The sequence below is a fragment of the Phycodurus eques genome, chromosome 8 (genome assembly GCF_024500275.1).
Source record: "Phycodurus eques isolate BA_2022a chromosome 8, UOR_Pequ_1.1, whole genome shotgun sequence".
NCBI classification, from domain to species: domain Eukaryota; kingdom Metazoa; phylum Chordata; class Actinopteri; order Syngnathiformes; family Syngnathidae; genus Phycodurus; species Phycodurus eques.
In genome coordinates, this window is record NC_084532.1 from 26,029,555 (window position 1) to 26,057,328 (window position 27,774).

The 27,774-nt window shown below is 40.7% G+C and overlaps 1 protein-coding gene across 2 annotated transcripts; it reads right to left on the bottom strand.

Moving 5' to 3' along the window:
- Window positions 1–900: 900 nt before the first annotated feature.
- hdlbpa (high density lipoprotein binding protein a) lies at window positions 901–26,637 on the bottom strand. Of its 2 annotated transcripts, none has more exons than XM_061683756.1 (28): window positions 26,557–26,637; window positions 24,138–24,209; window positions 17,108–17,223; window positions 16,855–17,033; window positions 15,178–15,393; window positions 14,542–14,748; window positions 14,140–14,355; window positions 13,855–14,061; window positions 12,523–12,630; window positions 12,296–12,400; window positions 12,143–12,221; window positions 11,663–11,802; window positions 11,485–11,589; window positions 9,999–10,112; window positions 9,833–9,919; window positions 8,937–9,068; window positions 8,252–8,470; window positions 7,715–7,936; window positions 6,953–7,171; window positions 6,743–6,881; window positions 5,800–5,939; window positions 5,625–5,729; window positions 4,597–4,731; window positions 4,373–4,516; window positions 3,202–3,381; window positions 2,828–2,944; window positions 2,622–2,762; window positions 901–1,851 (listed from the first exon to the last, which is right to left on the bottom strand). In XM_061683756.1, exons 3-28 carry the CDS (start codon window positions 17,181–17,183, stop codon window positions 1,759–1,761), a joined length of 3,825 nt encoding a protein of 1,274 aa, XP_061539740.1. In that variant the 5' UTR covers window positions 17,184–17,223; window positions 24,138–24,209; window positions 26,557–26,637; the 3' UTR covers window positions 901–1,758. The 2 variants fall into 2 exon arrangements, with proteins under 2 accessions (XP_061539740.1, XP_061539739.1); XM_061683755.1 differs by having other exon boundaries at window positions 16,855–17,036.
- Window positions 26,638–27,774: the final 1,137 nt, after the last annotated feature.

Consider the following 27,774-nt stretch of genomic DNA (forward strand, 5'->3'; position numbering starts at 1 on the left):
CTCCTCCACTTCTTTAATGTGGGGTCGCTCTGCTGGCTCCTCATCCTGCTCAGAGGGAACATCATCATCTCGGTGCTCCGCCGACACCTGCAGCAAGTCTTCGCCAGACGGGGGAAAACAAGCACAGATGGTTTGCTTTGATAACTACGACGTTTAAATATGAAGTTATTGTTGGACGAAAATATATTTAGCAGAAAAATGATGTGGCAGGGTTCTTCGGATAAAAACCTCACCAATAAACATTCCAGTGAGGGCATAACTCACAGCGTTATTGAACACGCGAGCAATGATAAACAAACCTGCTCTGTGCAGTCGAACTTGAGGCTTGTGAACAGCGTCCAGTAGTTGGTCTTATCGCGCGTTCTCCACTTTGCTTCGACAAAGTTCCTTCTCGTACTAGCGTTCTCTCAAATAGTTCAAATATCTCTTCGACTGCCACGTTCAGTCGCTGCTTCACCAGCGTTCTGAGAATTCTCATTTTACACACAATCGCACGAGCTGCTCAATTGAGCGTTGCCGCGCATGCGTACAACTTCCGGCAATTTTGAAAGCTCTACGGGACCCCCTGAAGGACAAAACACATAATCAGAATCATCTTTATTATCCCTGGGGAAAGTATGCACTATAAGGTTCATGTTCTACTGGTAGGCTCCTTGGCGTCACTAGTAAAATAATCCAGTGCACTAGTGGCAAGAATAGGGCCAACTACTAGAACTGCCGCACTTCTCACCTTACCCCTGAAAAACTGCTCAAGTTGAAAACATTGAAAAATAATATAGATGCAGCTCCATTACGCCAGAACATCCAGCTTAAGTTAGTTTTAATATTGCTGAAGCTGACACTGTCACCTTTGGCATAATTGCTGCCCTCAAAATATGTAATGAAATAAAGAGACTAATACACCAAGATTTTCAATTTTTATTGACATTTTTTTGGACAATTTCTTTTCCAGTGTCATCCGTAACCTTTCACACCTCAATTGCATAACTTTCCACGGAAGCTAGGAGGCCTCGTAAACGCAGGCGGGACGACGCACGGTGCGGTCAACTTTCACTCCCCGGGGGAAAATAAAAGATGCCAGCAGACGTCACCTCCAGTCTGGCTTGCAACCTCCTAGTCTTTAAGGCCGATGTATTTAAAAAAAAAAAAAAAAAAAAAAAAAAAAAAAAAAAAAAAAAAAAAATTAATTGCTGTTGAACAGAAACTCTGCCTTAGCAACTGGAAGACAAATGGGACCGGACCCTGACCCCCAAACGAGATGACATGATATTTTTAAGCTTGTTTTTCTTTTGTTTCTGTCTTTTTTTAAATGTATTATTATTATTTTTTTTTAAAGTGTGAGGTTTGATGAGCCAGAGGTGTGGTACTAGTGTTTTTAAAGGAAGTTGCATCATCTCCAAGCATCTGGCAGTTTTGCGTCAAAGTGAACGATAAGGCGACGAGGTGTCACGAGCAAATGGACGCACAGATGACAATTACTTAAACGGAAATGCACGGAGAGCACTAATAGAGCTGACCCCCTCCTTCCAAAACCTGGCAAAAGGGCAGCTCTACAACAACAACAACAAAAAGACAAACAAATTGTCACGTTTGTTTTTTCCTCTCTCTCTCTCTTTTTTTTTTTTTTTTTTTTTAAAGCATTGACAGGTGAGTGACAACTGAAGGACTTTTAAGGGGTCAGCAGTCAGTCCAGGAGGGGGGGGGGGGTTTCGGGGTGAGGACGGGGGAAAGATTGTGTCTGTTTGAAGATGTTCTCCTTTAAAAGCGTTTGGGTCCCCAGGGTGAGGCCTTGGCGGAGGACACCGGGGCCCCGAAGCTGGGGAAGTCCTCAGAGCTGCTCATGTCAGGAGCCTTTTGTTAGAAAGAAAAAAGACAAAACACAAAAGAACATCACTGGTAAAATGAGTAAAACAAAATGACACTCAAGAGCTCATTAAAAGCAAAGTATTGATAATTGAAATGGGAATTAGCATACTACATACAGGTATATCAATAAATTTGAACAGTGTCAAAAGCTTAATTGAGTTAGGTGCCAGTGAGTCATAGTGACTGACAGTACAAATAAATGCTCTTCTATTAGATGGCAGGAAGTACATACAGTCAATGTATCCACGTTTTGGGACATTTTTGTTTGTTGGTGTGCCGTGAAATTTTTCTATTGTAAAATATGTGCCTTGGCTCCATAAAGGTTGGAAATCACTGCTCCACACACACACACAGAAATATTTCATTTGTTTAATCTATAATTTTGATTATAGTTTACAGTTACCAAAAAACGCAAATTCACCATCTCTAGAAACTAGAATATTTTACAAATGATGAAAATGACTTTCAATGTAGAAATTAGGCAGGAATTTGCCTTCTGAAAACTATTTTCTCAAGTGCTGAAAGAATCTATAATGGATGAGTAAGGAAATAAATTGACGTATTCACATCCGCTCAAAACGTTACCGTCATAATCATGTAAGAACTAGACAAAATTTGGTTCATTAATACAAATGGATGATTTTTTTCCCCTCTGCCAACACTTTTGGATGCTTTGTTCAAATCACTTATTTCACAAAATGTTCCTGAACGGGACCTTTTAACTAACAAGCTAGCAGAGGAAGTGAAAGTCTCACCTTCTCGTTGTCAGTGGTCCAGGGAGCCTCCCTCACCACAAAGCCTTTGGAGGGCCCACGATGCTCGTCGGCGGCCGCGTGGTTGCCCCCCGAGGGCCTCATGTACGCCATTTTTGACTCATTCTCTACCATGTCTGCCATCTGAAACCCAAGCTGCATTAATATCCACTGCCACACCAGAAACGAGAATAGTGGGAGACGCTTACGTATTCTTCTTCGAGGTTAAGGAGGTGGTCGATGGCTTCGTCCACCAGCTCGGGTCGACCAGTCACTGTCACCGTGTTGGGGTTAGCGGCTCCGCTCTGAGGAAACCTGAGATCAACCTGGAAAGGACAACACCAGTCAATAAATGGAAGTTAGTGGAAATGTACAGTGGTGCCTTGAGATACGAGTTCAACACATTCCATGACCACACGCAACTCAAAACACACCTCACATCATCTTTCCCCATTGAAATGAAATTAATCCATTCCAGCCTCCCCCCCCCCCAAAGTGTGTTCTATATGAAGGAAAATAGCATCGCGTGAGTGAGTCACAAAAAAAAAAAAAACTAACAAAATAAATCCCACTCCCCACACACCTTGAACTCATCCATGATGCGGCGGATGCCCTTGCCGCGGGCACCGATGATGCGCGCGTGGACCCTGCTGTCCAAAGTGATGTCCTCAGAGATCATCTCCTCCAACTCCTCCACGATGGCCTGGATGGCATTGCCTGCAGCTATGGCTTTGTGCTCATACCCTGTAATGGTAATCTGGTCCTGTGGAAAGACCATTGAAACCTGCAATTATCTGCAATGCCACGTCATACGTCTGTCTCGTCGGGATGGAATGGTTTAGCGACAAACCAAGATTATATTTTAGTTAGAATTTCAGGTTCAAATTTTATTAACATTATAGATGGACTATTGCATTTAGCGTCAGAGTAGTCGTTGGCAACAGCAAATAAACAAAGACGTGAACCGCAGAAAACGCAAAACGAACTTTGTTACAGTACTAAGATTCTAAAACATTGCAGACTGCAATCTAGGATAAGCAACATCTTATTTTAATGTTTTTTCCCCATCTAATGTTACACATTTTCATTATTTTTTGTTTTATTTGAATTTGGCATTATATTGCAATTTGTTTCTATTTTTGAATTTACCCATTTGTCACTGAATATTTTATATTTTTCTGATTACGTTCCAATTCTGTATTTTATTTTCTTAGTCAGTTTTTTTATATTGGCAGTATTTTTTATTCTGTTCAATATTTTTTTCATTATCTTCTAATTCTATAGCTATAAATTCCAGCAAAATAATACAGCAAAACCTAATGAAAATTTAAAAAAGCATGACAAAATACAAAAAGAATATAGCGAAAGTTAAATTGAAGTGAACCTAATGTTTTAAAAATGTGATAATACTGCTAAGTCATCATTACTCACCATAAGGCGATGTGAAAATATCACAGCATTTCATTGCTACTGTTGTATGTAGTTTGCAGGGTTCAAATTTGGTAACAATCTGATAAAATCGCTCTTTGAGGCACACTCTGTTGTCCAAAACGGCCGCATGAACGTAAAATGACATGCTTTCCTCCGTCTTTCTGGGCATGGCTTCTTGAGACTTTGCGGGATAAGTCATGCCTTCCAAATTTCATGTTGCCAAGGTGAACCGGCTTCAGGGGCTGAATTGTTAAACCCGACTTAAACCCTCAAACTGAGATTTATTCAGCCTAAGAATAACAAGGACGGAGATGATAAAGTACCTGGTTTTCGTCATTCTTTTCTGGGAACTGGATGTTAACATCGTGCTCTGTGCGAATGTTGGTAATAATGGCACCCTTGCGACCGATGATCTTGGGGTGATATTTGGGGTCCACAGTGATGGTCAGTTTGAAGCTCCTGAGTGCCTGCACGGGGAAACGATGAGTTACACGTTTCTCATTTGTTTGAACCACCGGGCGAGCGTCTCGTGCGTCAGGACACCGACCCGATCCTCCTGCTCGACCTGCAGCTCCTTGACGCGCTCCAACAATCCTTCTTTGGCGCGCTCCAGGTGGTTGGCCAAGCCGGTGACGGCGATTTTATCAGACTGCTGTTCAGGAGCAGGCACTTGAATATTTACCTGAAGGGAGGGAAAAGGACACCTTAGAACACCACCTCATTCCCAGAGAAGGTAGGGTATTATATATATATATATTTTTTTGTCATTGTGATCAGAGACATTTAATAGTAACATGGCATGGAATACACATTCCTTTAAAATCAGATATTGCTGAGGTAGTAATGTAGTCCATTCACATCAATATGTGAAATGTTATTGAAATGAGAACATCCTTGGGTAAATACCTTCCAATCTAAAAAAAAGAAAAAGTAGGTCTTTATAAAGATAAAAAAAATTTAAAAAGACATGAACCGTCTGTGCTTGTTTAAAAAAAAAAAAAAAAAAAAAAAAAAACATTTTAAAACTACAAAATTTGGAGATCAACGCATGGAAGACAAAAAATACTTGAGACTGGCAGTAGCTGAAGGGGGTTTCATTATTTTGACTGATTATCTTTGTGTTAAGTCAAAATAAGACATTTGCAAACTGCTTTTTTTTTTAGGAAAAGGATTATTAAAATTTTTGCCTATTTTGCCTGTTACGGACTTAACCGGTAATTGAATCATAATCAATTTATGTTTTGTGCATTTTCTGCACTGTCAATTTGAAATAATGTCCTACTTTTGCATAAAGAGATGGAAACTTAAAATTTTAATCAGATTCAATGATTATTCAAATTGTTAAGTGCAGCCCTGGATAGTGACAATTTTGCTTATCATCGTGATATCGAAATCTCACACAGTCTTATCTCTGTAGAACGCATCCAAGATTCTAATTTGGTGGACAAAATCTCTAGGAAGGCTGTGTCAAACCAAATTGACAGACTGTCTTTTTGGACAAAGATTCTATGTAGATACAAGCTTAGAGCTTAAGATGTAAATTATAGCAGACAGACCTTACACTCTGTCACGAACCTCAAATTCGTCCATCATCTTGCGAATTCCACTTCCTTTCTGCCCGATGATGTAACGATGAAGCACAAAAGGCACTTTCACCTTGATTGTGACAGGAACCAAAGCCTAAGAGCCGCCGACAAGTTAGTAAAAACAAAACAAAAAACAGTAAGGTTTGTCCGTTTTAGATTGAAACCTTCAGTGCTTCCACAGCAGCCTCGCATCGCTCCTTGCGGCCAGAGATCACAATCACGTCACACTTCTTTGGCGCGTTTGGATCAACGGGCTCCTTGATCTCACCATTGGCCTCGCCGTTCTCCTGAATTGGCTCCACAGCTGACGCAGGGGAAGAAGACAGCACAACAGTCATACATCTTTTCAAATATTCAATTCTAGGACATTCATCATGATTTTGAGCCCTTTCTGCCACTTAACTGTGTGAAGCTACATATCGTCACAGGTCAATGAAAAGCATGTTTGTCAAAATTTGGAGTTTTGTCAAAACACAATTGTTAAAAATAGAACACGAGTCATTGGTGAGAGAATATATGCTTACAATAAATCAGGCTGCTGATTTAATTTTTATGAATACTGTTGCCGTTTAATGAAGGAGCGTGGATGTCCAAAATTTGTGTCTTCTATTAAAATGCATTTTTTTGTAATTAAAACAATTCCATTTAGTTAAGTGACAAAAGGCATGTGGCCAATAAAAAGCACATCTGTTTTTCTGAATTAAAAAAAAAAAAAAAAAAATGGACAAAAAGAGGGGGGTGAAAAAAAAGATTTAAGTGACTAATTTATTCATTTTATTGAACAAGCTCAGAAAATTAAAAAAAAAGATAAATTTCTTGTAAAAATTTGTTTGTTTTCTTCCAAGTAATTTAAAGGGACATTTGTTAAAAATAAAAATAAAAAATAAGATTCTGGTTTAAAAAAATATTTGGAGATTTAACACATCATACAGGTGTGAAATGGGTCCATAGAAATTTTGATACAGCTGTAAATCATCTGATGATGTGAATGACTTCAAACAAACAACCTATTATACCATAGAAGCTATTTGGAGTGAAATACCACTTATCCAATTTGAAACACTCGATAGGAACCTTGTGAGAGGTCATCTTAAGTTATTTTGTTACCTTGAGGGTCCTCGCGATCAGGGAACTTGATGTGCACGTTGTGATCTCTGGTGATCTGCTGGATTCGGGAGCCCTTGGGGCCCATGATAGAACGATGGAACTTCTGAGCAATGGTGCATTCAATGATCACTTGAGCATCCTGTGGGGTGGGAGGTAAAAAGGAGAGATTAAGTGGCTTTGTCACAGAGGACGAAAACACGCTGTACTCACCAGGTCCTCGACAATCTCCTGCATGCGCTTTTTGGCCGCCTCCACACACTCTTTGGCTCCTTTGAGGGTGACTTTCTCGCTCTGCGTGCCAGTGCGGGGGAAGCTCACCATCACACCACCGTACTCGTCGGCGAGGTCGCGCAGGACTTGGCCGCGACGGGACACAAAGTAGCGGTGGTGCTTGGGGTCCACGCTCATGGTTTCCTCAATGACGTTGTCCTGTAAATACAGTGAGTGTGTGTGTTAAACATAGTGCTGGGCTGTATGTACTTGTAATTACATTTTTTCCCCTGCAAATATGAAATTAAAAATATTTTTCCCCCCCACAAATGACAATTTTCAAACTTTGATTTCCCCCCTTATTTCTCAGGATACCTTTTTTTCATTACCCCTCTTTTCCACAGAAATGGAAAGATTTTCTTGGAATAAAAAAAACAACATCAAGCTATGCATGTAAACATGAGTCTCAATCGTAAAATGGGAAGTCAATGCTGGTCCATACACTACTCATAAAAAGTTATATTTGGCTATGGGTGAAATTTCAAGATTAACCCAGAACACACTATAACCTTTAAAGGTCAACTTAATTTGACCTCTAAACTTCTTAATGCACGAATCTTGTGTAAACTAGCTTTAGTCTCTTGGCAGCTACAATGTTACACAAAAAAACATTCTGACAAATGAACTTTAATTAACAGATAAAACTGATTAATTCACAAGCCCTAGTTAAGCACCCATTCAAGTGTCGTCGTATTGCCGTACCAAGCTCTTGATGAGCTCCTCCAACTCCTTCTGGGCATCGCGCACGGCCTCCTCGGTGCCGATGACCGTGATGAGCTCCTGGTCTTTGTCTTCGGCTGTGGGGAAGATGATCCTGGCTCCGGTGCTGTCGCGCACCTTGCGAATGTTGCCGCCGCCTTTGCCGATGAGGAACTTGTGGTACTCTGGCTTGGCGCGAAGCTCGGCCGTGTGGCTCTTCGTTTGCTGGTGGGACGACACATCAGGAATTTTTATTGAGGAAAAAAAAAAAAAAAAAAAGATTACAAATTCAGGGGCTTCTTTGAGAGATTGTATAGAACTGATACAAGGTCTGTGAAAAACATGGGAGCGAATGTAAGCTGCCACATGATGACAAATGTGAAATTGTTCACAGTTACAAAATAACCACGGCGCCACTTGCTGCTTAGAGTTAACGGGTTCATAATGGTGACAGTTTGAGCTTGGAATTAATTCAGTCCCTTTATGTTATTTCCTATTACATGTAATCTTTCCATTTGCACAGACATGCCTATAGAGTACCTTTTCCTCAGCCAGGGCCAGAAGCTGTTGCTTGGCCTTCTCCACCTCCTCCACGGGGCCCCGGATGGTGACCTTGTCGATACCAGAGCCTTCGCTGGGGAAGTGGATGTGCACACCGCCGCACTCCTCCATGATGGAGCGCACGAAGCGGCCCTTGGAGCCGATCAAGGAATTGTGCAGTTTGGAGGGAATGGACACCTCCAGCTCAGTGATGTTTGCCTTGTGAAGAGACGTTGAATTAAGGTCAGGGTATACCGTGGTGCCTTGCGATAAATGTAAGTTTCATTTGTTGCGTGACCAGACAATTCAAAACATTCAACTCCCCCACATTTTTGTATATATATATATTTTTTTGTATAAATACGGTAATAGCATTCTATAACATTGTACTTATAAAAACAGTAAAAGCGTAAATAGAATGTAAAACTTTGGGCATTATACACAATATGACTATCAAAGTGGAAGGAGAGCAGGTAATTATAACACGATGATTAAAAACTCATTCACTGCCAGCCTTCCCAGTTAAAGCAGTCAATGGTAGTGAATGTTTAAAGCTTCATTGCAAAAATAATTGCAAATCTGAAAAAAAGATCTGTAAGGGTGTATTGTCCCATGTAGGGCGTACCAAAACTGCGCAATATTTGACAGAGTACCGTTGCATCCCTAATGAGTCTACGTGTCTTACCAGTTCCTTTTGAATGGCCAAAATGCGGACTCGTGCAGCCTCACAGTTTGCCTTCTTCCCAGTGATGATGATCATCTCAGAGTTGTTGTTCTCAGCAGGCAGGTCGATTTTAGTGTTGGTTTCCTCACGAATCTAACAAGAAAGTCAAAGCGGACTCTTATCCATGCAAATAGTTTGATGACACAGTTTACTGATCAACTGTGACAGAATTTTACACAATTAGTATTACCGTTTTATTTATATTCTATAATTATGAGTCTAGTAGTAGCTATCTCGATGGGAAATATACAAAGACCTAAATTCTTGTGTCTTTCCCTTTAAATTGTTTTTGTCCATTGTATTTTCCTATAAATTTTTCCACTAATTTGTCTGACCTTTTATCATTGTTTAATAGTTTGTAGATTTTATCAATTTTGTGTATTTTTGTTGTTAATAAACTTGAATCTTCTGAGAAAAATACTAGCCGAAAATCCAATTGCTTTTTCATATTTGATTATTTTTAATTTCTTTGTTTTAGTCTAGTTTGTATAACTTGCTAATATTTTGTCCAATAGCAAAAATATGAAAAATACAAAAACATTTATCCAATATTCCTTGATTTGGTCAAATATTTTGTATAATCTTTTACGCTAATATTTTTGGTATTTTTTTCCTAATGTGTAGATATTTTCTTTCCAATATACATTTAATATTTGTAAACTTGTTTTAATCCCTTGTCAAATATGTTAATTTTGTGTCCAATATTCTTTTGTAATAGTTTGAGAATTAGTACCATGGCTCTCGTTAGATTGTGCTGCTGATAACTTAAGTACACCAGTGTACCAGCAGGTTAACGAGAGCTACATTCAAGATGTTTTAAATGACCGCTCATTACATTTAAGACTTAAACACCTTACCTTTTTGATGTTTGATCCACCTTTTCCGATGATGTTCCTGTGGAACTGCTTAAAGATTGGGACGGAGACGGAAAAGCTGTTCTCCATCTGGTAGACGCACTCAAGGTTAGTGTTTAACATGACAATAAAATACTTGCCTGCAAGCCAAAGGGTTTCCGAGCCTTACCATTTCAGCTACAATTTTCTGCATGAACTTGGAACACTTTTCCACCTCAGTTCGCGGGCCCCTCAGCTGAACAATATCACTTTTCTGGGCGGGGTCAGGGAAATTGATGATGACCTAAACATTTGGATACATGATAAAAAGGAGACATTTTTATACAAATTAAAACAGTTCACAGGTGTCAGCCTGGGCTGTCTCTCCCCGCTAACACTCTACTCAGTGATGTGCCAACCCGAGTATGACTTGGCGTTACCGCAGCGACAACTACGCACAAATGCTGGGAGGAACACTGTTGCCGGCTAATTGTTACAACAGTATGTTAGCAGCACATTGGTTTATACAGGTTTTTCAGGATGTGGTGGCCACGCCCGTAACAGCTCCCATATAATGTTAAAAAGTGTGTTCATGTGCCTGCTCATCTACGCATCCAACAACACTGCAACTCTTGATTAGCTTTCGGCTTGCACATAAAGGCAACTGGTGTAGTAGGAGTCAGCAGTTGCATTGCATTGCAAGAAAGGGAAAGGAAAAAAAAATAAATAAAAAGTCTCCTTAATCAGTCTTGTAAAATATGTACAGTATTTGTATGTGGGGGAGGGGGGGAACGAAAGCGAGACAACAACGCTACGGTAGACTGTAGGATACTTTACATAACCTCCGGCAATACATAACAGTACAAAAAGCGTGGAGGGACACAAAGCAGCAATGAGTTAGCATGAAAAAGGGAACGAAAACTGGGCATTTCCAGTCCATATTATATTGCAAACCTGATAAAAAGGCCAAATAACAGAATGCTGTAGGGACTGTGACAACTGGAAAAAAATTGGGCTGGCCAACATTTTTAGCCAGAAGTCCTGCCTTATCTGTGACATAAACCCAAAGCTATGTTTTGTTAAATGATTGTGTTATTCTGAAATGTCTTTTAGCTTAATTTGAATGACGACAAAAATGTTTTTCTCTCGTGATCACCTATGTATTCTTTAATGTAAATCCTGCCAGGGTGTTTTTATTTTATTTATTTAACCTTTATCCAGGTAAGGCAATTGAAAACATACTCATCTGCAATGCCAACCTGGCTGCAGACAGCATAGTATAACAAAGCAAAATAAAAGCAGATACACATGTGTATCTGCTACATGTGTAAAAAATTAGTTCAACTGTTTAAGATCAACTACTCAATGTTTTTTTTGTCATCTATGATTCGAATGCTTTGACTAAAGTTTTAGGTTTTTGCCAGAGGTATCGGTTCAGTATCGAGCTAATTTATGCAGGTATAGTAACAAAGTCAGAATTTTGCTATTGTGGCAACACTAGGCAGGCATATTTAAATTAACCCAACTGTCAAACTGAACAGACAGATACAATTTGATGACTGTGGGCAGATCCTCCTGAGACCCAAAATAAGAGTATACAAGTAATTAACCTTTACTTTTCCCATAAGTAACCCTTTACAACTGTTGCACTGAGGTAAAACGATTTTCCAGCTCACCTCTGGGAATTTGTCGCGCACTTCTTTTATCTTCTCTCCCTTTTGGCCGATGATGGCTCTGTGAAAACGCTGTTCGATGATCAGATCCTTTGTACGCTCGTTCTCCTGCAAGGAGGTGGGCGTGGATTGAGTAACAGCGACGCAGCTGTTTATCAAAAGGATGTGTAAGTGCACAGACCATGCGTGACGCAAGCTCCAACAGCTCCTTCTTGGCCTCCTGTACACCTTGGGGGTCCCCCTCGATGCGGATCAGGGTACTCTTCTCGTGGTCAGGGGGGATACGGACGGTGACTTTGTGTAGCTCCTTGATGCGGTTGACTTAAAAAAATAAAATAAAAACCTGGTTAAAAGGAAGGCCACCAGGCAGATTATTGTACATGTACAGCTGTGGCCCAATGGTTAAGATCATCGCCTGCCACCGTGGGGGACCTAGGTTCAAGACCCTGACTGGACCATCTCCCAACATCTCCCGGACTCACAGCTGTGGTGTCCTTGAGCAAGACACTGATACCCCGAAATGCTCCCCGGGCGCTTCAGCTACCCCCTGCTCCAGTGTGTTCCACTAACATGTGTTCACTGTGATGGGTTAAATGCAGAGAACAAATTTCGTGTGCATGCATGCATGTTCATGACAATAAAAGGTGATTCTTCTTCTTACTGTTGGCGCCAGCCTTCCCAATCAGATGTCTGTGGAATTTGGGATCCACGCTGATCTCGGTGTAGTCCATGCGACTTATCTGTTAAGGAAAAGTAAACGTGCTATGTAGACAACCACATTAGGGCACCAGACTGGACTGAAGTCAGTACTCACTAGGTCTGCAACAATGGCTTCAATCTGGCTGTGTACCATCTGCACATCTTTGGTGGGACCCTCCAGGGTGATCTTGTCTTCTCCCTCGGTGAACTCGATGTGCACCTGCATGAGGTACACAGACATTTAGAAAAGGGAGGGGAGAGAAGAGAAAAAAAAAAAAAAAAAAAAAAAAAAAAAAAAAAAAATAGTATTTCAACATGAATAATCAATTCTATTCGACCCACCTTGGGCATTTGTTGGGTAATTTTGGCCAAGTTCTGGCCCTTCTTGCCAATGATGAATCGATGGAGCCAAGAGGGAGCCGTTACCGAGGAAACAGTATAGCTGTTTGCCTGCAAAGACAAAATGAGAAAAGTAAAATTGTTAGCCGCAAGTTCAAAAGAATGGTATTAAAGTGCTTCACAAACAAATGCAGCACAGCAGAGCCTCTGGCTCGCAGACATGGCTCGCGATATGCTTTTCCAAGTCCATGAAACTTGTTCGCTCATTTGAAATTGCATCATGTCAACATCCTGTCTCTGGATCAGCAGAGGGAATGGTAAATGATAAGCTAACTTGCCCCACACCAGCTACAGGTAGGGCAGGCTAGCTATTGCGGCTCCAAAACGGCAGTTATTACAAGTACTACCATTAAAAGGAGGTTGAGGCCGTGCTAACTAACAAGCAAGGGAGACTGAGGACAGAAGCCAAGCGTTTAACCTCTAAAGCAAACTTTTAAATGGAAAAATCCACAGAAAATAAGTGCTTGAGTGATACACATCAACAACAAAAGAGCTGAACCCACAAGGAGAATATCCAGCTAATACATTAATTTAGCACTTCCCGAAAAAGAAAATAATGCTATTACATTATATGAATATCTAATTGTATACATTTAATTTGACAATCTGTAAAAAACTATGTTGCAATTTCCTAAAAAGATTGAACCTGCTATACATTAAATATGTCATTGTATAAATTGCTTGTTTGTCTATAAGCTTCTCGAAAAAGACAATCAAATGTTACACTTACCTAAAAAGATTAAAACTATGATACATAAGATTTTTAAACCTAATGTCTTGTATAATAGAATAATTATTTTCTGCCCCTTACCTTTCCTTAAAATATGACAAAACTATTAAGTGTTGATTACGCAAGATAAATTTTATTTTTGAATTTTGTTGAATGGAGAAGGTTTCATTGTCTGCATCCTAATTTTCCTAAAATGACAACCAATTGTTATTGCACTTTCCTAATATATTTATACATATATAAAAAGACAAGATGAAAGTCCCAGTAGAGTAAAAAAATAAGTCTTCTAAATTTGCTTCGCACTATTCGAAGGGAAGGAGTGTAGGCAATGGCCAGCTATTTGGCTAGCAATTGCGCAATCACTGATTGGAATGAATTATGCAGCAATTAACTTCAAACATAGAATGCATTAAGAAACACCATCTTTATTATATTTGATCGTATACATTGGAAAAATAAATTTACTCGATTTAACTGCTATAAAATGTGAGTTGGAAACGTGGCCCCCAGATGAAATCAATGAAGAACACCCAAGGTTAAGTCACCTTGGCATAAACTTCGGTGAGGGCCTGACCGAGGCGGTCGGGCTCCCCGCGAAGGATGACGGTTTCCGAGCTGCTGTCGGAAGGTGGGATCTCAACCGAGACGCCGGTTCTGTCCAGGATCTCCTGCATGGTGTTTCCCTTGGGGCCGATCACATACTTGTGCTGAGACTTCTTCACCTCCACCGCGATGGTGGTGGCATTCTTCTTCTACACAAAAAATAAAAGCATGTAAGAAGCCAACCAGACAAAACTCAAAGCACCCTTTGTGGTCTTCAAAAGGCGTACCTTGTCTTCGTAAATCTTCTTGATCATAGCCACAGCAAGGGCCACCTGTTCCTTTTCCCCAGTGATCACGATCTCCGTCTTGTTGACGCTGGGAGGAGGCACGTTGATGCGAGCGCCCGTCTCCTGCATCATCTCGCCGACCAGCTTGTTGTAGGCACCTGTGATGAACGGGTGGTACACCTTGTCGATGTTCACACTCTCCACAGCTCGCTTGTCCTAAAATGATGGGGTGGGGGCAAAAAAAAAAAAAAAAAAAAAAAGTCAGGTTTCACATATAAACCCACCCCCCCCCATTCAAATCCTCAAAAACAAAACTTAAAGTATAAAGTACAGTAGAGCAGAGGTTCTCAAACCTTTTGGGTAAATTTTTTCAAGGAACCCCTGACTACTCCCAAATCGTACCTGTTCGGCAGAGATCAGCAGGATCTCGTGTTTCGCCTTCTCCAAGCCCTCCTTGGTGCCGGAGATCTTGATCTGGTTGCTGGGGTCGTCGGGTCTTGGGATCTGGATTTTGGTGGCGGTCTTCAGCTCCAGCTCCTGCAGCTTCTCCCCATTCTTGCCGATGACAAAGCGGTGGTGCTCCTTGGGGATGCCCACAGTAGCCGAGGCCTGTCGGTATAAGAAAAGCTTTGTGTTAACAGCTTTTAACATGGGGAAAGAAACGTGATGTGACCTGTACAACTCCACAATTTTTTTTTATCAATTTTTCCGCTTAAAATATATTTATTTCAAATTAGTTGTATAGGTTATAGGTTACATTAAGGGTGATGTAAGTTTCAAAATGTTTTCTTTGTCTCTTTTTATATCTCAAAAACGTGGCATTTGAACAGGGCAGGGTCAAACTTTTACATCCATTGTATATCCTTTAGGACATCACCTCCAGGTCAAAGTAGTAGCAAAGCTTTTAGGATGAGGTCACATAGAATTCAATTAAGAGGCCCTAATTTGGAGAGAGGAGCTTCAGAAAACAAAGCAAGGAAATGAATGTCTTGAATCTGAAGATAATGTACTACACATTTGATGAGAGATGTTCTTCACCTGAGTCTGCAGTCGGGACACAATCTCCTTGCGAGCCTTCATCACGGCGTCCAGCTTTCCAGACACCATGATGGAGAGACCCTGATCTTTAGCCAAGGAGAGTTCCAGGTGGGATCCGGTCTTGTGCATGATGTCCACACAGACCTTGCCTTGGTCTCCCTCCCCAAACTGGTTGATGTCCTTGTACTTGCGCTCTTCTAGAGGAACATGGAAAACCTAGTTCGACAAATGAGGAAATAGATTATGTATGGCACATTTGAACGTTTTCCTCAACAGTCTGTTGACAATGTCTAAAACTGAGATTTAAGTGCAGCTATACAGTTTAGAAGGGACACAGCCCTGCTGCCAACAGCAAAAATCAAAGCCAAGTAAAGGAAAGTATGGACACTGAGAAGTGGTTGGTTAAATCCACATCACATGCTTTACCCAGCATCTCAATTGACACAATTTCCATAGAATGGGCCTTTGGTAACCTTGGTCAGGTTTTGGCCTTTTATGAGTGGATTTTTGGCAAAATTATTTGTTGTGTGGGCCTAGGCTCCTCCACTCTTCCCAGACGCGTGTGAATGAATAATTCCTCGAAAAAAAAACTGAAAAACGATACCAGTAGGAGGTAAAAGTGACGAGACGGCAGGGTGACTTAAGACAATTCCTCTCTCTGTGACGCGATGAGAGTATTTGTTAATTATGGTACTTCATTCGTACACAAATTATAAAAACGGAAATTTCATTAGCCTAAGACTTTTGAAAAGTTGTACAAATCTTGAATCAAAACAAGTTGCTTTGACCTACTTGTTCTGTTCTTTATGTTGCTACTTGCCACTTTTTCTTAACCGACTGGAAACTTGTCAGTATATTGCCTGTTAAGGCAATGATGAGTGTTTATACGTCTGTGACAAATGTTTAATATTTGTTTAAGTGTTGTTTTTTCTGAACAAAGCCTGAGTCTGTTTTAGTTTAATTTTTATCCAATATGTTTTAGTTCTTGTTCTACAGTGACATTGTAATGTAGAACAATAAATATCTTAGATGTGTTCATTCGTCTTAGAATTAAATGTGAATTGTTCGTAAAAAGTTGCATTATGCTGCTCTAATATCATATCAGTGGCATAAAACTATTGTTTGTCATGATAGCAATTTATTTAGGATATAATTTCCCAAAAACTATCATGACAGGCCTAAACAAAATAGAGAGAGAGCAAGAGCAATGGATAAACAGTATAAAAAAATAGAGTAGGAACTGTAATAAAAATATGCAATACAGCGGGACCGCAAAGCAAGAACCGTGATATAGCGGAGGATTACTGTATCTGTATTCCGTGATAAATTGCAGGGTCTCATTGTTTCCATGACATGTACATCCAGGGACGCTCATCTATCTGATCTATGTTTGACCATTTTTCATTTTCTGCAATTAAATGCTCTAAATGACAATATTCGTATTTGGGAATCATGTAGTTTAATATGTTCACTCACAGATATTTTCACTTATTTTGCATGTGACGGGACCCTCTCGTGGGCAGGCGGCGCTATGAATAGAAACTGGAAAAATGGAAATTTACTGAAAAATTTCCATCCCTTAGCGACATAAAAATGTGCCTTGTCTCAATAAATGTTGGGAAACACTGGTGTCAAAGAGGCTTAAAAAGGTAGATACTAGATAAAAGACACACATACCTGGGTGATGACGGAGGACTTCAGAGAACGCATTTTGGTGGCCCAGGCGCTGGTGGTCTCCTGGGCGCCCTCGGGCGTCGCCGCCTTCTCAGGCAGCGGCGGGAAGGCATCCTTGTAGGTGGGAAGGGCGTCCTCCTCTTCTCCCCCGACGGCACCGGCAGCTGCCACAGTGGCAGCTGCTGCTGATTCCACAAAAAGAGATTTCACATCGTTCTTGAATTTCACACATTTAGAGAGAGGGCGAAGTACTCACCTCCGCTCTGCTCCGGCAGGAGCCCGATGCGGTGCTCGTTAAAGATTTCCTGCGTAAGTACGGCGACTGAGCTCATGATTGAAATCCCACGCTTAACACAGAGTCCGAGTGTGCCACTAGAAAGGGGGGTGGGGGTGGAGCAATGGCATTTTAATTTCTCTGCTTCACACCAGCATTAAATTGACACCATTTGATTGCATACAGATGCATCTCAGTAAATTTGATCGTGGTAGAAAAGCTTTATTTTAATAGTTCAATTCAAAAAGTGAAACTCATTTTACAGCTCAATTTAACATTTGGGAAACACTTCAGAAGGGCAATTCTGACCTAACTTCTATAGTAAATCCTTTTGTTTGGTTATGTAATATTCCAATTCTTTCAGATGGTGAAAGTGAAGCTATAATGATCGAAATCATGAAAAATACAATATAATGCATTCAAAAAGTATATTTAAATACTTTTATCCCATTAGTATATACCTATTTTCTATTCATATCATGCATGCAATTTTTGTGTTCAAATACATGTACAATTTGTTCAAAAAGTGTGTTTCATAATAGGTTTCAATATGTGAAGGGAACTTTGCTTAAACTATAAAAGGTATTCACTGCCATGGACATCTACAGCTGTTAAATACATGTCGGCGTGGACGAGGGTCTGACGCTGCGCCGTCTGTGAATATCAAGCTTGTCACCCACTGAAATGATTACGAAGTAAATTTCTGTTTATCCCGTCAATTATGACGAGGGAGCGAAAAGCCAACACGCACGTCAGACGAGTTTAGGCACCTCGCATTCGAACAGTGTGGGTCTATGTATGGTATAAACGGAGTGTGTGTCACAGTAGCTTCTGCAAAGTGTGTGACGCCATCGTGGGAAAAGATGACGCAGTTTATAGAGTGAACGAAGAAACATGTAAAAAGGGTTATTATGGGTCTTATTTTGTTTGATAGTCATAGTTTGAGGTCACTGTTCTGTTTGACAGGTTTCTTTTCATAAAAAGCTCGTTTTGTCTTATAGTCGGTGAGAAAGTTATTTTGGGTGAAACAAACCCATGTTCTACTGATTATTTCAAAAGAATGGAAAATGGAAAACTGGTTTTGGTGAAAAGTGTTTGTATCGTCACAGAGCACAATATTCTGTGGGTCTTGAAAGAGCTGTCAAAATGCTTATGTATTATGTACTCCAAAACCGTGGATTTTCAACTATCATGGGTGTGTCTGGAACGTCGCGCAATTCCGATCACTGCATTTCACTGTGTAGTGAATAGGACTATACGAGTGTGACTTTAAATTAACCCACGGAATAAATTAAGTTTTCCACAATATTGTCATGCATGTACACATAGAATTGTGCATTGACAGTATTAACAGTAGTGAACAAAGCAGGAATATAAGCTTTTAAGAAGGTAAATGCAGATAAGAATAAACTATGCAGTCTGCACCTACAAATACGAGTCTTGTAAATCTAAATTGAGAGGCAAAAGGCCCCTTTCACACAGAGATCCTGCTAACTTACTCTAACAGAGAAACCCCGGCATTTATCAGTATGTGGATTTCACGCAGAACCCAGTGACAGGAGCTGGACAGTGACAATCGCTTTCAACGCAACAGGGTGGGAGAAGTGAATGGTGGGTGTTAAACGTCACACTTCTCTTCTGTCCCTCACACAGGCCGCGTCCCAGCTCTGATACTGGCTCCGTAGGTGGAAAGTTGCGTCACCGTGAATGTGTAAAGTGTGGCAAAACAAGCTTATCGTGAATGGACTTTGGGATTTTCCTCCATTATCTAATCTGCCGTCATCAAATGTCATTGATTGATTGATCGCATCCAGTTTTTGGCATTTTACCTCATCAGCGCCTTGTTTGTGTACACACCTGCACTTGTCTTTCTGCTTATTTCTATTGTGCAAGGTGGCAGCAGTTCTCACAAATATCTGGCGAGAGGAGCAATCGCATTGATTATAGGACACGTACAATGTCCACAGGCATGTTCTTGTTCACCCCTTAGACTTAAGTTGTGCTGTGTTTATTTCTATTGTGCAAGGTGGTGGTCATCATGAATAACTGAGATTAAAATAAATAACTATTATGTGACATGAACATTGCGTGAGTGTACGTTTCCATGAATGATGAGGATTTTGACGAATTCTAGAGGTTCTGTCTTGTTGTCGTGCAAGGTAGTGGTTATTAAGGACAACTGATGAGGGGAGCAATCACAATGATAGGTCGGATGTAGGGCTGCAGCTATCAAATATTTTTACTCTACCGATTGTCCCATGGAATAATCAAGCACCGTATTTTCACGACCATAAGGCGCACTTAAGTCTTAAATTTTCTCCAAAATGGACGGGGTGCCTGATAATGCGGCGCGCCTTGTGTGTGCACCGAGTTCCAACATCTATAAATGTTGTTGTGTGATGAGCGCTCCGCTTGACTTTTTTTAAGCACAGAGGAAAAGCGGACGTGGCTGAGGACAGGGGAAGGGTGCGTGAAGTAAGACGCTAAAGCCACGCCCCCAGTAGGTATATAGCGCTGGTGTGCTTTTCTTTTTTTAACCGCTTGACTGACTGGGAGCATTTCCAGGATGTGCATTGTCCAAAACAACATCGGTTTGGCTAAGGACCTAAGAAAATGTCACCTACGAAGAGACACGCTTACGAAGCACAGTTTGAACTGCAAGCTATCAGTTACCCGGATGAACATGGGAATCGAGCAGCCGCAAGAGAATAAGATCAACAAATCCATGGTTCGCAAGTGTAGGAAGCAGGAAAACGAGCTTCGCCAAGTCAAGAAGACGAAGCCGAGTTTCCGCGGGAAAAAAGAAAAAGAAAAACAAAACGCGGAAACAAGGTGAGGTGGCCAGAGTTGGAAGACCAACTCGGGTAATGGATTAATGAGCAAAGAACAGCTTGGAGAAGCGTCTCACCAGTCACCATTCGTCTGAGTGCAATAACGCGGGGCTTGCCATCATTCCGGGAGGCTTGACGAACCGCTGGACATCCGTGTAAACAGGACGTTCAAAGTGAAGTTGCGAGCGGCGTGGGAGCCATGGATGACAGATGGCGAACACAGCTTTACTAAGACAGGGAGGCAACGCCGGGCGAGTTACGCCACCATATGTGAATGGATTGTGGATGCTTGCGCTAAGGTATCTATCTGCTTTGACTGTTGTCCGAGCTTTCGCGAAAGCAGGCATCATTCCTGAACAGCCCCCCGGCAACGAGACTGACAATGACGAGATGGAAACCAGGCGTGTTTGTTGGAGAACTTGCCCAGTTGTTCATTTCAGATACAGACCGTGAGGACTTTGATGGATTTTTGGATGAGGATTGATTAAAAAAATAACACAAGTACATTGTTAAATACTTCAATAAAGTACAACCGAACTCAGTTTTGCTCCCGCTGCCTTTTTAAAAACATTGTTTTAGCATGCATCCATGCTACCGCATGTTTTTAGCTAGCGTATGTTTTACCATGCCTACGCCCAATAATACGGTCCGCCTTATGTATGTGTTAAATACAGAAATAGACCCCGTAACTGAGACTGCACCTTTTAATACGGTGCGCTCTATGGCCGTGAGAATACAGTATCCATTCATTCATTTTCTTATGTTTATACAAGATAGGTGTCACGGGGGCAGCAGCTTAAGCAGGGAATGCCAGACTTTCCTCTCCCCAGCCACTTCGTCCAGCTTGGATTAAAAAATATATATATTTTTTTTTACATTATGAAACAGTAGCATGTGAGGTGAAGGTATTATTTGGGCCTACTTGGGGTCACCATCTTCATATTCTACTCTCTGATTCTATTGTAGTATCTGTGACCGAGTGTTTTGGCTTTAAGACGCCAGCCTGGTCTGGTGAGTGACGTGAGCGTCAGCGAATGAGCGTGTAGAGGCGCCTGTTGTGGGCTCAGGTTAACAGCTGGTTGTTAGCCAGCCGTTTACATTGTTAAAGTTAGTACAATAAAGCGATTCCAAGTCCACCGGCGGCTGTGTCTGTCCTTGACCAGTTTTGGGGTGGGGGGGGGGGCGTTACAATGCAGAGAATTTGCGGCATTTTTAAAAATCTAAATATTGAATTAATTGTTTCAGCCTCAGTGGTGATTACCATTAATACACCTACATTGACCAGGCAATGCAATACACTTATGTTCATTTCTTGTAATAAATACATTTCTTGTATTACTTCAGAAATAAATTACAAATACTTAAAAATCGGGAGTTACTTTTCAATGACCCAGTATAGAGCTGACATAGAGTGACAAGGCATCGTTTCCTAGTGATAAGAACGTTGTGAAATGATTGGTGTCCGGTACCAGAGTATTTTCTTCCCCCACTAGAACTCCATTTACTCGTTCTAGTAACAAGAAACAATCGACTGCGCAAAAGGGGAATTTGAACAAAGGCATGTTTGTGATAGAAAACTGGAAATTGAGCACCATGGCTTGTGAGTCCTTTATTAATCCGGGGTTAAAATCCACTTTCTTTTGACAAAGGCACTTTCAAGTGTGGCCAAGAGGAGCAGAGTGTTTATCAGGTAGACTTTAACTCCCTAATTCTTCTGAAAGTTCTGAGAGATGACACCCACATCAGAGGAGAACTGGCTGATCCCAAAGATTTCCTTACTTCAGTGCTGGTTTAAGCACACACCCCACCTACATATTACAGAACCCCCGCTCAGCAGCCTCTTTCCCGGGACTTGCTCAAGGCAGTAATCATGACTGCAGACTTTGGATTTAAAATAGCTTTCAATTAACTGTGTGAATAGGTTTGCTCAAAGGAAAGGACAAAATCTGTTCATGGATACTCTCCAATTGTGGAGTATGGTTTAAAAAAAAATAAAAAAAGAAGCAATGGAGCATTGGTAGTATGATTTTGGAGAACTAAAAAAAAAAAAACATGGTTAAAACCATTCCAAGCAAAAAACGTTACATTTCTTTTGTTGTCCATATGCAATCACTAAGGTTGAACACAACAACTTTCTCCTAGGGATATAATGGAAATAGAAATAATCCATTTCAGTATCAAACCTGTCTTACAGGCGTAAAAGAAAAAAATGGCTGCTTCATAAATGAGAAAAACCGGTCGGGTCTAACTTTAAAGACAAAAGCATCAAGTGAAAGAAGGGCGGGGCCATTTAAATTTCCCGTCAATCATGGCAGCTGTGAGCATATTTACTCAACCAAACATGGTGAAAAGGTGCGTGACATCAGCCAGAGTCGTCCTATTCCAGCTCCACTTTTGTTTGCAAGTTGTAAAAGCAAACGTAATGGCCGAGCGTGAAGCGAGACGCAGAGCTGAGGGCGGCGAAATAGATGTCAGCCATGACTTGAAGTTATCCTCCGAAGAGGAGGCCATTTTGATCAGTCACTCAATGTCAGTTATGTGGTGGTGTCTCCAAAGCGACGTGGAGCAATGCTATTAACTAGCTGGTGTGCAAGCTATGTTGGTGCCCTCAAAAACAGGCAACACAACAAACCGGTTTATTAATTTGAAGAAGTACTACCCTAGTGATTATGTGGAAAGCATAAAATGTGAGCAGAGTCATTATAGCCTGTCACTTAGTGCTACTAGCACACGCCGTGCTACTACATACGTGCTTATGCTACATAGCATTTAGCCACTACTAGCGGTGCAACCACCGGACACAAACAAAGCGCAATCAATTGTGTCATAATCATTAATCAGATGGTTTGTCACATGACAGAACCAGACTGCATATTTGTAAGTACCAATAACGTTTCTAACTGGGTATGTAGCATCATAACCAGAAAATTATAATGTTTATAATCAAGGTGTCTTCATTATCCCGGAGGGGACAAGTTGTTTATGCTCTATAGTGTATACCTGTAAAAACACTCTGCATTCGTTGCTCTGAAGATTTTTATTTTTATATTTTATTTGCCTTATTTGTTTAGTCTGCTAATATAATGTTGGGGTTAGAGTTTTAAATTTAGATCATGAGGATTTTTGTTAGAAAAAGGCGTTAAATACATAGTCATACTCCTTCCTAGCTTCTTTAGTTTTCACTACAGATGCTTCAAAACTGGCAGTTTCGAAACAATATAAAGAAAATTGTGGTAATAATCAAGATCAGACTATATGAAAAAAATCGTCAATGTTTTTTTGCCATATCGGCAGGCCCTCAGTGAAAGCGAGAATTATTCTTGACGCAGGAGTCATAACTTTTCATGAGAAAAAGGAAAACACGGAGATAATTCTTTGACGTCTCATGTGACATTATACACGAGCGGTTCCAACTGCCAAAATTGTGTCACTCTAGGGTCAAATTTTATAATAAAAGACCCTCCAAGTTGTTGAGATAAATTCTAACACTGTTAGGTTAAAACTCATTACGACATGAATGCATAATACCTAATTAGCAGATGCTAAATTTAAACAAAAAATAAAAAATAATAAAATAAAAAACCTAGAGTTACACTGACGTGATTAGCCAAAATTGCAACGTTTTGTCTTTGGTCTTATTGCAGTTCCATCGCCAAACTTTAGGTCAGCTTTGGAAACTGTTTCTCAAGTTTTATGACGTCTGAAGCTTTTGAGTAGCTGGAGGATATCCTAATACGAGGTTAAGACACACTACAACATGAATGTGTAAAAGATGCCAAAATCTAAGCAAAATGCTAATGATTTATTGACTAAAATGTCAAAGTTTTAACTCAGGTCTTAACGTGGCTTGAATATTGAAAATGATCAATTTAGGGAAATGTTGATCTTATTGTAGAACCTCAGGAGCTTTTTGAGATTTTGGACAAAATTGTAAAACTGCAAAGTTTAAAAAACAAAAAAACAAAAAAAACAGACTTTTAAAACAAGGTTAACAGATGCTACATTTAAACAAAAATGCTAGAAATGTGAATGTGTACAAAAGCCAAAATGGTTTCAAATTTTTAGCTTGGGTCATAGCTAAAAATACACCCAGCGGCGGCATTTTCATGTTAAACAAAACAAGCAGCAAAATTCAACGTTAACTCACAGTTCTGAAAGAAAAAATAGGCGCAAGGACTCACCAGCTAATTGGTCAGTTACCAGATAATCCGTCCTGTAAAGATGCAAATTCCCGTCAGCCTGCCAGCTTTTGCCTTTGGACACACAAAGAAAAGGAGAGTTCAGCATTGTCGGAATGGTTAGCGGAAACAATTACGAGAAGTAAATCACGTTCAGGGGTGATGTCGGAATCTTCCAACAATAGTGTAAGAAGCCCTCGCCCATTCATGAATTCACCAGCTCACATATTTTTCAGTAGAACAAGCTATCGGCTTGAAAAACGCACCTATTCGTGTCTATCTGCATATTTTTGTTTTTATCCTGTAATGGCATTGGACGGCACTTAAACACCCTACTCCTTCTTAACCGCCATATTACCGGAAGAGTAGCTAGCGTCAGGCATCAGCCTGAATAGTAGCGAGATGGAAGATTCCAGTAGCGGTGCGAGAGGCAGGCGAGGCTCCTTGTGTGGTGACACTGGAAAAAAAACGGGGTGCCAAGCTTCCCAAGATGATGCAGAGAAAGAAAGTACTCTGAATCACCATTGGCAGCCCTGTAAGGTCAAAGCTGATCAGCTGCTAATGGCTATCGGCTGTAACTACGGTAAGTAAAGTTGTAGGCAGCACAGTGTTGCTTGTGAGAGCTTAAGTCGTTCGGTGACCACACTTGTAACTCAAAACACGTGCATCTCAAATCGTCCCCATTTGAATAAAATGGAAATGCTATTAATCCATTCCAGCCTTCCCCCCTCTAAAAAAAAATAAATAATAATTTAGATTTTAATTAGGGAAAAATGCACTCTAATAGTACTTTATAAAAACAAAGTAATGACAAATGGAACGTAAAGAATTTAACCGCTTTTGTCACACATTTCGTTTCAATTCAAATGGTCATTATGCTGCTCCTTCTAGTGTACACCTTGGGTACAATAATACAGCCATACTGATATATATGGCGACAAATGTCACAACTCCTCAGCAATGTTAGTCGTTCATCACAGAGGATAAAGAATGTATGCCAGTGAGTGTTATAATATCCGTCTACAATGGGTTGCTCCACTGTTTGTGTGTTCAAATATCCATTGTTTAAAGCGTTACAACACCGCCACATAGATGCCATTTGTGAGCCAGTCTGTCTATGGCGTATCCAATTATGTTAGCATCAGGCTGGTGGACTTTTTATTTTATTTTATAAAATTCAGCCAAATGACAGCTCGTATGTTGAAAAACTAAATCGAGTCACTTGTATCCCAAGGCAACTGTATTTAAAAGAATGAGTGTATATGCATCTGTTCTGTGTTGAGCTTATCAGTGTACACGACACACCACTTCTAGTACGACCAAAACTGTTAAATGCCAGATTTTTTTTTTTTTTTTTTTTAAATCTTCATGTGTGGAGTCTGCAACAGCTAAACAATCTTAAATATTAATAATTTTTATGAGTGTACCAGGCCCAAGACGAAAATTAAAAATCCTTATGCGTGTACCAGGCCCAAGACTGAAGTTTTGAACTAGTCTCGCTGGCTCAACTGGAATTAACCACTTTGCATTGCCGATACAAACACTTTAAAAGGATAAATGCAAATCCCAGATTAGGTATTTAAAACGCAGTGTGCGCGCACGCGTCTGATTGACAGCTTTGAAACAACACTGTTAGCCATCTTCTGATAGCCACCAGATGTACACGTATTACCTCCAAAATGAACTAAAAATTCCAACCCCTTTAACTTTAAGCGTTATAGGGTGTCAGGATGTTAAAAAAGAGAGACAAAATAATGAGCGCTATTACGATCATACGGTCGTGGTGTGGCGGTTTTATCCTTCCAATTCGGGCACTAACTTAGTTTGCACGAAGGGCGAGAAGAGAGTGACACGTAGCCGCGAGGGCTAACGCTAACTCGGCTAACTCCTTGTTAACATTGCGACACAACTTCCCGAGCTACGCCGTAAATGAGCTACCAAAATGACACTGAGATCGACTGTGAACATGTGCGTAATTTTTTTTAATGTACGGTACTCCCGGGGAACCGTGTTCGGTGACAAATTTTGTCCACACGGTTGTTAAAAAGTACCAAGTTGGATTCATTTAGCATTATCCTGTGTTCAATAAAGTTTTTTTTTTTTTTTAAATGAACTTAGCATTAGCTTCGATTAGCTTCCACGACTACAGTTGCTAGCTGGCCAAGTCCACGTAGACACAGTTGCTAGCCGAGGAGGCGGAGGAGGAGTAGGAGGCGTAATGACACCGAGTCCAGGCCAGAACACACGCCGAGGTCCAAAAAGAAAGACTGTGGGGGGGGGGGCTCGGCGACGAAACCCGGCCTGGTAAAAGAGTCCATTCCCGCCGCGTTCGCGCGAGCAACCCGACCCGGCGTTTGTACCAACGCGACTGTTGTCAACGATGTGCAAAGACAGGAGAAACGGTGAAGACACAACGACTTACTTCTTTTTTTGTGTTCTCGTCTGCCCAGAAGGTGCAGAAGCGGAGATGAAATTCCACTGGCGAGGAGGTGGGAGTGACGCGTGACGCATATATACGAGCGACGCCCACCAATCGTTGGCCGCCGACGTCACGCCGGAGTCCGGTTACACGCCCCGCAGCACCACGTACTCTTTCGCCAACTCCAGGGAAACACCAGAGATTTAGATCACAAATATAAATTTACAAAGGTAAAGCTTTTTTTTTTTGGTGTGTGTTTTAACGACTCGATCTTTTTCTTTTTTATTTGTACTTTTTATTTTTTGTTTACACACTATTTACCGTTGTACTGCATATATATGTTAAATAAACATAGAAAATGACACTTAGTTGAGTTGTATCAATTAAATTCAATAGATTCACTGACTTGAATAAGAGGAAGTAAAGTAAAGGAAGCAATAGTCCAGCAAATAATTAGTGGTGCCTTGAGATACGAGTGACAGCACTCACATTTGTTTCAAGACAAGAGCCGTCGTTCGGCCGTTTATTTGCTTTGACTTTCGATCAAAAATTGGATGCAGGACGGTGGTGCTTTGAGGTAAGTTTAATTCGTTCCTTGAGCACCCTTGTAACTCAAAACAATTTTATCTCAAATCACATTTTCCCATTGAAATTAATGGACATGCCATTAATCCACCCCCCAATGTGTAATGTGTTTTTTAATGAGAAAATAGCACTATTGTACTTTATAAGCACATACAGTGAAGAAATAATTAAATAGAATTAAAGAGAACTTGTTGCTACATTTTTTTATTCAATTCAATGCACATTGTGCTGCTCATTCTGGTGTGCACACCTTGGCCACCTGGGGGCAGTATAAGACATACTGTACAGATATATGGCGACAGTTGCAGCTTCTCAATATGGCAATACTATATGACGTTCTTCACAAGAGGATAAAGAATATATGCCTGTGAGTATTGTTATATACAATGGTGGAAATCGGCACAGGCGAAGTGCGGCAGGCCCCCCATTGTGAAGATCCATCGCAAGCTGCTGTTGGACCAGATTGGAACAGTGGGGGGAAAAAAATTACGTCAACATCCCCCAACCCTCGGTCGTATCTCGAAACACTCGTAAATCAGGTCACTCGTACCCCAAGACAGCACAGTATAGCGATTATTAGTGGACTTTTTGGTAAACTATATATCCCACTGCGATATATAAAAACATATATATAGT

Bases quoted from the DNA above. Each gene is read 5' to 3' on its own strand.
- hdlbpa (XM_061683755.1), bottom strand. From the start codon at position 17,183: ATGAGCTCAGTCGCCGTACTTACGCAGGAAATCTTTAACGAGCACCGC. The intron at 14,062-14,139 runs GTACGCCTTTTG...TTTTTTGTGTAG, and splicing joins AGAAGATTTACGAAGACAAG to AAGAAGAATGCCACCACCAT. The intron at 6,882-6,952 runs GTGAGTACAGCG...CCCACCCCACAG, and splicing joins AGGAGATTGTCGAGGACCTG to GATGCTCAAGTGATCATTGA.